Source organism: Notothenia coriiceps, unplaced genomic scaffold (assembly GCF_000735185.1).
Source record: "Notothenia coriiceps isolate Sejong01 unplaced genomic scaffold, NC01 NC01_scaffold00027658, whole genome shotgun sequence".
Classification (NCBI taxonomy): domain Eukaryota; kingdom Metazoa; phylum Chordata; class Actinopteri; order Perciformes; family Nototheniidae; genus Notothenia; species Notothenia coriiceps.
Genome location: NW_011360359.1, coordinates 64,624 through 76,247, shown reverse-complemented (window position 1 = coordinate 76,247; position 11,624 = coordinate 64,624). Strand labels below are relative to the sequence as shown.

Genomic DNA, 11,624 nt, shown 5'->3' with positions numbered 1-11,624 from the left:
TCCATTTTGTTTTGTTTTCCATCCCAGGTTGTTGTCTTCTCCGCATACTTAGCACTTATGATAATTTCTCTTGGCTGGTGTCCAAAACCTTTTAACTCTGAATCCTGTGTTTCTTATTTGATGAAAAACAGATTTGGACACTGCGTCAAACCTCCAAAACCACTTATTTGTTTCTCTTCTTGAGTCATATTTCTACATTTTCTTCTTTACTTCCCTCTTTTCCAACTGCTAACAATCATGTATCCAAGTGATAATGAGTGTCCTCATCTTTACGCTTTATTTACGTGTTCTTGGATTGTGTAGGGCTATGAGAACAGATGGTAATTAACATGCATGGCTTCCAAATCCCCTGAATCTGAAAGAGCTTTATTCATTCCCCCTGCCAAACCTTGACACTACCATATTGCAGATGTGACCTCCAGATAAATTCTATTTTCATACCTTTTTATTACATATTAAAGTCAACCTGCTGCTCTTCATGAGCAACCAACAATGCAAGATAAAAATGATAAGTGCATCAGCTTAATAAATGAAGAAAAATCACATGCTACACTTCACATCAGAAGTCCATATGTATTTACAAGACCCCTATAAAACCCCCTCTGTGCGTTTGCTCCTCCACACCACTAGTGCAGTCATAAGCAGGGTGATCAGCACCGGCACGGCGATGAACGGGGCCAGGACGCTGATTGGGGGGTCGTGGAGGAGCCGGCCAGTCAGAGCGCAGTCGTGGAAGTAGATCCGGTGAATCTGCATGAAGAAGCGGTCCACTATCTGATTGGGCCAGAAGCAGTCCATGTTCAAGGCCACCTGGTAGGTGCAGTTGGTAGTTCCCTCGTAGATCCTGCAGAGGGCGACAACACATATATGATTTAATGAAACATTTTACAACTGCAACATCTCCTAGCCACATTTCATGATGAATTTAGAAATAAACCTGTAGAACTCTTCAGATTGTCTTTCAAACGTCCCGTCAGAGTGTAACCAAAGTCAGGACCCCAGTTGGTAGGAAAATAGGCAAAGGAGTGTATAGAATTACCAGTGGGCTCAACAAAGCTAAATATAACTGCTAGGCGGTCGCAGGCAGGGGAAATGGAGACGCATACCAGCAGAGTAGCACCCTCTGTCCAGCATTGCACCATTCCAACAGAGATTCACTGTGATGATGGTTCATGGGTCAAGTGGGGAAGTGGAAAGAAAAGTCCACTCATTGTCCTTAAAAGGCTTTTTCTATTGGAGGCGTGTATTATTAAATGTCTAATTTCCCCTTATTATTATTATTGATGCATCATGAGGTATTTTCTGTAGGGACACAACGCCGTATTTCCATGCCTGTGGGCCCCTAATGATTGGATTATAAATGCATTAGTGTGAGTTTATGTGATTATTAAAGCTATTAAATCTAGATTTTGACACAAATAAAAGAAGCAGGAGTGTCTTTCATTACAGTTCACATAAATAGTTCATTACAATTAACACAATTTGGAAGGTCTTTGGTGCAGGAGGCTTTTTCTTTTTACTGTATTGCAAGTACTGTATATATCTCTCTGAGCAAAACAGTGCATGCTAAGTTCTATTTTGTTCTTATTTGCTTTAAGAAAATCTTAAAACTAACAACTATTGGAGTGAAGCACATTCAGTATCCCCGACCGAGCGACTCACATGTAAGTGTGTGCGTGTCAGAGAAAGGTCACTTGAGACCCAATAAAGAAAAACTGTGATCATCATGGAACACTTTAACACAGCAAAGATAAAATAACCCCTGTCTTGGAGTTTTCCCTCCCCACAGGGATTGTTTATTTTCTCATGGAGAAAGAAGAACATGATCAGCAAAACACGAGGAGTGTTCAGACTGAGAGAGAGGACATCTAGAGATGACTTCAGCTGAGACTGAGGGTGTTTTCAGTTGAAGTACAGTTGAAAATAAAACTGAAGATGGATCTCAGTCTGCCACTCTTCAAGCTTTGCCATAGTAGAAAAAACGCCTAGCTGATCCATGCCTCCACCAACCAGTCAAATTGCAGTTTACACACATTTCTGTCCAAAATGTCATCATCACCCTTCACATAATAATTAACAAAGAATGTAATGGCTTAAAATAAACACACTTAGCTAACAGATGCTGACACAAGACGTTGAATTGACAAAGGATGCATTTCGTTGCTTGTGAATTCAGCTTTTCATTTTACTTTTTTTTTTTCTAAATTGGTCTGCATTCACACAAAAGCTTAATTTGTGTGTTGCTAATTTATTTTCATTATTTATCCGTCGCACAGGCAGCTCTCCAAAGGACCTCGATGATGGTGTCAAACATTGCTGCGAGGAGGCGCGTTGCGAACTCTCTAGGTGCCTGTAGGAGTCTTTTATGATGAGTTACAACTGCACACACACACACACACACACACACACACACACACACACACACACACAGAGCACTATTCCTAATTATGTGCTGGACCAAGAGAGGACAGCGAGCCAGGAGGGAAATCACAGTTATGACAGTAGCTTCTTCTGTGGGCCTCGAAGCTCCTTTCACCCTCCTGTCTGACTCACCCTCTGACTGTCAGTGTTTGGAAAGGGACACACTGACAATATCAAGTGCGACAGATACAGTAAAAGGCTACAAGCCAGCGATGTGATGATGGGTGTAAACACAGGCTGGAGTTGAGGACCTATTATGCTAATTTTCAGGTTCATATCAGTATGTAGTGTCTCTACTGGGACATGTCTCCATGCTCTAATGTTCAAAAAGCTCTTTATATTTCTCACACTGCCTGTGCTGCAGCACCTCTTTTCACCCTCTGTCTGAAACCAGAGCCCAGTCTGCTCTGATTGGTTAGCTGACCGGCTCTGTTGTTATTGGTCAACCGCGCCGAGATGTCCCGCCCCTTAACCTATAACGTATGATGTGTTGGAGCTCTAGCCAATAGAAGTGTCACATAGTGATGTTACCTGCTATTAAGAATGATCTGGCGTGACCTTCCTTGTTTACTAAGACACCTTATGTATAGTTTTTGGTATTCAATGTTGCTCTTATTAAAAGAAGAGTTGTTTTTCTAACAAAATCCTCATTATTTTAGAGCACCCTCGAGGAAAAGAGGCTTTTCCACCAAATATGACTTGATCCTCTTGTCATAATTTAATTCTGTGGAGCAAGCATATCTGACTAAACTGTTTCCTTTCCTTGCCAACTCTTTTTGTGCTTAGGTGAACTCACTCCATGGTGTCCTTCCAGCTGCACCACAGCCCTCGGTCCAGCACCGCCATGTCCAGTTGGAACTTAGTTAGGCAGAAATCGTTGATCGCCATCTCGTAATAACCTGTGTGGCAGCCGGACACTGATGGCAGGACGTGAGCTAAAGCACAAAAGAGGAGGAGAGACAAAAAACAAAATAAATGCATTAATAAATGAGACAATAAGAAGGAATTTGGGTTGGACTAAGAGATCAATTTAATCAGCTAATGATAATTTGTTTGTGCAACAAGGTTGTGTCCTGGCAATGGCTATTGGACAATTTGTTCCCTAGGCAGTTACTTTCACTATGAAAGATTTTAATTTGGAGGCACAGTCCCAGTCCAATTTGTTTATTTCAGAGATTTGTGTAAACTGGAGGCAGGCTGCTGCTGTCCCGCAGGACTCGAGGCTGAATGTACCAACACTGAGCAGTGCAGTCGGAGAGGGAACTTAAGCTGGCGGAAAGAGACCCGTGTGGAACGAACAGGTTGTTGTCACGATGGGGAAACATGGTGGATCTCAGTCTGCGGCGGCCTGATAAGGACCGACTGTGTGCCCATTATGTTTGCTCTGTCTCAGCTGGCTCTGGGGGCTCCGAAACACTCAAAGGGAGCTTGAATGTATTGACACGGGGATTTTTTGAAAGAGATGCTACTGAAAGAAAATTGTGAAAATGGTCGGGATGCTAGTGCTCTGCACATTTTCACAGGAACAGAGGCTAAAACAGAACATATAAATGCAACATTTTGCGTCTTTTAAGTCTCTTTTGCACAAGCAATCCCTTAAATGTGCAGAAAACAATCCTGCATGATGTTATGGGTGAACGGGAGAAAGGATCCACCTAATTTCCCAGACTTAGTAACATTTCAGGTGATAAAAAGCGGTAGCCTACTAATGTTAGCACGTAGATGACACATGGTTTGTTTTTATATTCAAGGTGCCAAATGCTTATTAATGACATGTTGAACGGTGAGTATACATTACAAGAAACTTGGCACTAGACCAAGAAAGCTCTTCGCATTTTCCAGAAACAAATAAGGGAAGTCCTTCACCTTGTCATCTTCTTATTTGGATGTTAATGGTTTTAAACATCCATAACTGTTGTGTGTGAATTTTATCCTAGTAATGTGTGAGAGTCATGCCTGTCTGTTTGTTGGCTACTGCTCATGAACACATCTGACAATCAAGCATTCAAAGATGCCTCCTCACTTGGCTCCTGCATTCATATTCCATTTCCCTGAAAAATCAAGGCCAACCGATGCTGATGCTGCTAACGGGAGGATTGCACTCTATCGACTCACTGCCGGTTTGTCCATATTTTAGTTGAAGGAAGCACCAGTCATCGCAGCAGGACTCTTGAATTCTGCCCACCATTCTACAACTCAATATTTATGGATTATTTTCAAAATTATGATGGAATGATCCATCCAGCTCAGATGTCACTCTTGTTTGGCCAGCTACTGCTCAGTGTGAGGAGAGAAACTTCATACTACAGCACTCATTAGGCACATTAGCAGGAGTTATACTGGATTTGTAGCCATTCAAATAATTGCTTCTGATTAATGGATTAGTGAATAAGCCTATAGCATAGGCCAAGAGTGTAAGGGGCTCCCCTGGCCCTCTTAACCAATGCAATGGTACCCAAAATGACAAATACCAAAAAAGAAGAGACTCAAAATGAGCACTAAGGAACATAAGAACGACCAAAAGAGACACGGAACAACAATACAAAGAAGCTAAACATTAACAACTATATAAATATAGAGATATAAAGTTGGGAAAAAACATTGGTCACAGCAGCAATTTGACAGTCAATATACAATTCCAAATGTCTTAACAATGTAATATATAAGATAAGCATAACAAATACTGAACACTATAAAATGTTCAGAATAAATAAAAATACTCTCTAGACAAATCAACTTAACATAGTGTACAATATACATCAAAAGGAACGTAAGTGGTCTGCAGTATGTACAATATACAGGTATGTGTAGTAATATATGTAGTGGGTAATGCTCTCAAAAAAAGTGCAGTGCTCTTGAATGCACCTCAAGGTCATACTCCTCCCAACCACACCACTCATTAGGGTGATAATAAAAGCCACCTGTAGGCCTACCTGCTGTGCTGAGAAGGGAATGACATTTAAATGAACTGTTGGTATGCTGCATGGTGAGCCTTCTTTACCTACGTTTGACCCTTTTTGTAGGTTCACCTGCTTCTGTTTTTTGTGAGTGATTGTGGTTAGCTTTTGCTTTGGTTAGCTTTTACTTTGCTGTTTTGGTTAGCTTTAAGCTTTTGATTTCCTGTTTTGGTTAGCTTTAGCTTTGCTGTTTTAGTTAGCTAAGCTTATAGCTTTAGCTGTTTTGGTTAGCTTTAGCTTTGCTGTTTTGGTTAGCTTTAGCTTTGCTGTTTTGGTTAGCTTTTACTTTGCTGTTTTAGTTAGCTTATAGCTTTAGCTGTTTTGGTTAGCTTTTGATTTCCTGTTTTGGTTAGCTTTAGCTTTGCTGTTTTAGTTAGCTTATAGCTTTAGCTGTTTTGTTTAGCTTTTAGCTTTTGCTTTGCCCGTTTTGATAATAATTTAAGCCAACTGGGACCTTTGTGTAACTTTTTCCAGTCATCGGGGATCGGGCTGGTCACCTTCACCTTTGCTGTATGAGTGTTTTTCTGCAACTGCACCTGGTGAGTATATAGGGCTGGGAGGGTTACTTTAAACATGCAATCACTTACAATAACTAGTTAGGGGAGAATGGGGTAAGTTGAGCCAGTGGGTAAGTTGAACCACCCCCTGTAACCAGGCAACGCCTTATAGTTGTAATCAAGTGACCAGAAATGATGCAAGCTCCACCCATTTATCATTGCCTGTGAAAGAGAGATGCTCATTGTGGTCTGGTATGTAAAAACTTTTACAAAAACGTTTTTTGCTTGTCAAAGTAAATGTTGTAGATGTCAGCTATATCGGCTGTCATGTAAAAAAAAGAAGAAGAGTATCCAGGTTTAAACACATATGGTATATGTTGATGTGTTGGCAGCGTATTAAACCATGTGAATCATTCAGCTAAAGATGGCTCTGAATTTTAATGCTAGGCTATTTGTTCTAAAATTGTATATATCTATGGGGTAAGTGAACCATGGGCCTTGGGGTAAGTTGAGCCAGTTTTTCAATGGAGAAATGAAAGTAGGCCAAGTTGATAATAAGAGCTCATTGTAGGCTACACTTAAAGTTGAATGTACCCTGTGTTTGATTGGTAAGATGTATAAAATTGTATCACCATTTGTATGATTACTTTTCCTTTTTAACATGTTAAAAAAATACAATCGAAATTTTATATTAAAAATATTTGAAAAACTAAGCTTGTATTTGGTTTGTTATTTATTGTTTATAGTTACCTTTAAGATGGTTTGTAGGTATACCCAGGTTTGAACAGGTATGCCTAGGTTTGAACAGTGGTTCAATTTACCCCCTGACCTGGATCAACTTAACCCTAACCCGGGGCAAGTTGAGCCACAAAACTTTTTTTTTTTTAAGAAGTAATACTTTCACTGCCCTTGATCAAATAAGAATTATTACCATTGCCATTGGTAGGAGACATCCTGAATTATAGGTGTGTGTTTTCATTTTTACTATGTGTCATTTCTCCTTGCTTAGAGGACAGCATAACAAAAAAATGACTCAACTTACCCCACTCTCCCCTACATGTCAAAAAACGTAACCTAATCCTTATATCAAAATATAAAAGTAATGAAACCTGATTGCATTCCATTTTGGATTGCCTCTAACAAATGCAATGCAAATAAAAACATGAGAAAATAAATAACAATCAGATGAACCTTTCTTGTTTGATAACCAACAATGCTGTTCCTGAGCGTCATCTTCTTGATTGATTTAATAAAAATGAGTTTATTTACAGCGTCTCTTTCCCTACCTGGAACCTGTGTGTCTTGCTGACTTGTGAAATTAAATATAGATGTGTCATTAGTTTGTGGGGCCCTCTGCATGTATGTGGCCCATTGTCTCATAATGCCACACAAACCAAATCATGCCATTGTCCAGAAGTATGTTTTATTAGTCTGTGTAATAAAGTGCAATTCAGAGGTATGTAGAGACTGCAATTTAATGTTGGTCTTCCTTTCAACTGTACTTCCCAGCTAACTTCCTTTCCTCATCACTGATTGGCTCTTGTTTCCACCCTAATTAACCAGATTAAGTTCACCTGATCACTCCCAATTTAAAGTCTGCATTCTATGGCTGCAGTTCTGGTAAATTCTGACTCAGTTTAGTGTATATCCTGTACCCTTGTTAAATCAAGTGACAGTGTTATGTATCCTTGTTACTTTAAAATACACCTGAAACTAATTGCACATATTTCTAATCTTCTATTTGAAGAAAATAAACCTTTGCTATAGCCTACCGGTGTGACAGTTGAAGGGATAACTATTTTCCACTAGTGTGTTGCTGCAATACTTTAGCATTTTTTTTACAGTGTGCTATTTCTTTAAGTTTACAACTTGAATAGCCTACATTATGCACCTCTGACCCATACTTGTCAACCCTCCCGATTTTCGCGGGAGACTCCCGATTTCATTGCCCTCTCCCGGTTTCCTACCGGGGTCATATTTCTCCCGCATTTCTCCCGATTTCTGACAAAATCAGATTTACTCAGGACTGTTTCCACTCGGACTTTAATACAGCTACACCATTGTTTGGTTTCCATGGTAACGCGTCTCTTTAGTAGCGCGCAGCTGAAAGTCTGAGAGGGTGAGGAAGATAATCACAGAAAACAGAACAAGAATCGACAACTACTCTACTCTCTGCTCACTCCTTTCCTGCCCACACATATGCTCCATCAAGGATGGTGCTACAGGCCGCAAGGCAGTGCACTTAGAACTACAATAAGCATGTTAATCTAACAGCTCCGGCGATCCACTAGCAACAAAAACAAATCTATAGCGAATCCTCATCATACTAATAATTGGTGAGGTGTGCACTGTGGCAACACCAGATGACCAGGTGAAGATTAATGATATGAATAAATTAAGAAGCTTTCCTGTGTGAGTACACACCCTATACAAGAACCAAAAAGTATTTCCCCGTGGGAATCAGATCAAACAAGTTACATTTGAGTCTCTTAAAAGTATGTATCAATCCCAGAAGCGCTCACCTGCCAGCAGCAACACAAGCCCTGCTTTCAGCAGCGACGCGCTCTCCAGAGCCATGGCCAACCCAACGCGTTTTAAGCACACTGCTCACTCCCTGGAGGTCAACTGCACATATTCTTCCACCAGTTTCGAGCCGAAAGCCACTGATTCGGGAACCACACAACAAAGTTACAGATAAATACCCGCAGTCCGTGGTCAACAAGACGGCACCAACTGTGCGTAAAAGCCCCTTGACCTTCCCCAGTGGCAGCCCGCTTCCCTCACCGCAGTCCTAATCATAGCAGCCCGACATGACATCTGATCCTTCTGCCCTGTTGAGTGGAGCTGCTCACAGGGGACAAAACAAAGTCACACTAAAACCAGTGCCATCTTTACATTTTAAATATAGCCCTGATGTATGTTCTGTTATGCAAATATCAAAGCATGTGGGATGAAAAAAGTCACATTAAAAATGTGGGGTCTTAAAGTCGTTTAAGACTCCATAAAGTCACACCACGTGTTACATATTTAAAAAAAACAATCTTAAGGTTTTTAAAAGACACTATTAAAATAAATAGTAGACGTTTACATAAGTAAAAGCAGTTATTACTGAAGTGGAAAAATAAAAAAGGAAGTAATTCAAGAGTCAAGTGTTAGCACTCAAATAAGATTTTGCATAAAGCAATTCTATTGTTATACTGATGTTTGGCCACGTGAGGGCGCCATTTACCAATGTTTTCAATGGATTTTGCATTTTGTATATCAGTCTGAATCTATGGTCTGAATCTGCAAAGCAACTAGTTACTGCAGTTATTACATAAAAGCAGTGGGGTAAAAAGTAAAATATTTGCTTTTATAAGGTACTTGAGTAGAAGCATAACGTGGACTGAAATGGAAATACACATCTCTTTGTATTTAAGTAACTTTAGTAAGCATTTTTGTAAATATACTTAGTTGCATTCCACCTGGATGAGATGGGAATTATATTGTATTAAGTATTTTTAAATCTGCCTCAAAAGCAGGGACAATGTACATAAACTCCATGTATTATACAGAATAGCCTTTTAAATACACAATTATCACAATTATCAGCCTAATATGTGATTGCTATTGTCTCTAAATTACACTATTACACGCCTGCTGTGAGACAGTCATTAGACTCATTATCCACTTTTAATTAAATGCATGAGTAAAGTGTTCCCTCTTACTTTTTTTTAATATGTAATGGATTACTGTGTAGGAATTCACCATTATCCTGCAGCCCTGCTCACACAGGGTCCCATTACTGCGCACAAAGGCACAATTCCCATTTCCATGTCACTCGTATATCAGTGTGGATCTCACGCGGCACAGTAATGTCCCTAATTGAATGTTTTATCTGCTGAGTTTTGTACAGGAACAGAGCGACGGGCATTAGTATTCTCTAGGTGTCTCAGCGCTGTGCTGCCACCCAGTGTGTGTGTCTAATCCCATAGCTCAAATAAATACTTCCATGTGCCTCACACTGCAGACGCTTCATCTATTATGGGTGTGTATTTCTTTATTTGGGGCGTCACAAACCCAAAAGGAAATTGATAAAAAAAGAGTGGTCTATGTAATAATGTTTCATATTTATTCTTTCTGTATAATACTGTCTGTATTTCTTTCAGCTCTTTGTTGGTTTCAATATTTATACTTCTGTTCGTAGTGTTTATATCCTTAAATACAGTTTTTTTATTTTTATATCTGTCAGTTATCTTACATAGACTGCCGTTTACTACTTCCCTTGCACTTTTGGTTAGATACTAACTAAACTTTTTTTTCTCCCATGACTCAAAGATGATATTGAATCTGATATAAATCTGATCTAGTAATTTTTTGTTGACACACTTCTGGTTGAAATGTTTTCAAAAGGCAATCATCTCCATGCTGATGATACAAATGCATATCACAGTAGGAGTTGTAGTCTTTTCTCCAAAGATGATTTTGCTTCCTGCCTATGGTTCAGCTTTCTTTTTGACCAAAAATCAATAAAGAGCGGTACTCAAACTCATCATATAAGGTTAACATATTTTATCGACGTACAAAGTCTGATTGTGGAGGAGATCAAGTGGCATTTTGGTTTATTTTCCATGTTTTGAGCACAATATTTGTGAAAAGTACAAGCCAAGTGCTATGTCCAGAAACAAAGGCCTAATATCGAGCAATTCTCCATAGATTGTGCTAGATGGCAGCAGAGGACACTGAATGAAGCCTCTGTGTGGCACTGTGGGGATTTCTGATGGATCATTTCCATCCTTGCTGCCTAAACTGTGGATTAATCTGGTAATAGAGCCTGTTTACGCCTGAGTTCTCCCTTTACATGGATCACAAATCAATATCTATTGGTCCTCACTGATTTCCCTAGCAGTTTTCATACTTTCACACGAGCCCACTGGGTACACTGGATTGTGAAATGAGCGTCCCTGAACATGGTATACTGCCTGTACTCTGCAGCATCAAACTTTATAGTCGGTGCCTTTCAGGAAGCTTGAACTTCCTGTAAGCTTACATTCAATATACCAACACAAGTGAAGCAAAAGTAGTTGTAAATACTCTGAAAAATCACTCTCTATTATGGCATCTTTCTTTCTAAATTATGAACTAATGGTCCTGTCATGGCAGGAAACAGGCTATAAAGCAATTATTTTAATAGGTATTTAAATGATGATCATTATATGGTAATAAAAAGTCAATTTCTGCCTTTTTTCCAGCATCAGAGGAGACCACCCCGGGGGAAAAACAAAAAAAGAACCTGCTCCTGACAGGTGTATTGACAGCAGTGATGGAGCCAAATAGCCAACCAGGAGAGGTGATAAGTGAGGTAGGCGTATTTCCCCTAAAAAAGAGACAAAACGCTTCTAATCTTTTAGATAGCTGCTTTAATTGGCTGAAGGAGGTGTCGATCTCAGTAAGGAGGCGTGTTTAGACCCCCCCCCNATGGCAGCGTGAGGAGTAAATGGCTCAGAGTATCCGCGGTGGAAAGCGACCTAAACACTGGACAGGGAACTGATAAACAAACAACAACAACTAACGCGGTGCGTAAAAGCTCTCCACGGCGCTGCTTCTGGGTGGAAACTGTGCCAACAGCAGAGAAGACTGACGTGATTTATTTTTTCCATTTCTCTCTCAGTGTGAGCAAACAAACGAGGATATCTTAATTGGACATGTGAGTTACGGGAGATAACAAGACAAGCAGCCCCCTTTTCGAAGATGAAGTTCCCCGCTTGTG

The 11,624-nt window shown here is 40.0% G+C and overlaps 1 protein-coding gene across 1 annotated transcript; it reads right to left on the bottom strand.

The window, feature by feature from the left end:
- Positions 1 to 258: 258 nt before the first annotated feature.
- Positions 259 to 8,714, bottom strand: LOC104957755 (receptor activity-modifying protein 1-like). Its single transcript, XM_010785410.1, has 3 exons — positions 8,398 to 8,714; positions 3,218 to 3,356; positions 259 to 844 (listed from the first exon to the last, which is right to left on the bottom strand). The coding sequence occupies exons 1-3, from the start codon at positions 8,450 to 8,452 to the stop codon at positions 589 to 591; spliced, it is 450 nt and encodes a 149-aa protein (XP_010783712.1). The 5' UTR covers positions 8,453 to 8,714; the 3' UTR covers positions 259 to 588.
- Between the last annotated feature and the right edge of the window lie 2,910 nt (positions 8,715 to 11,624).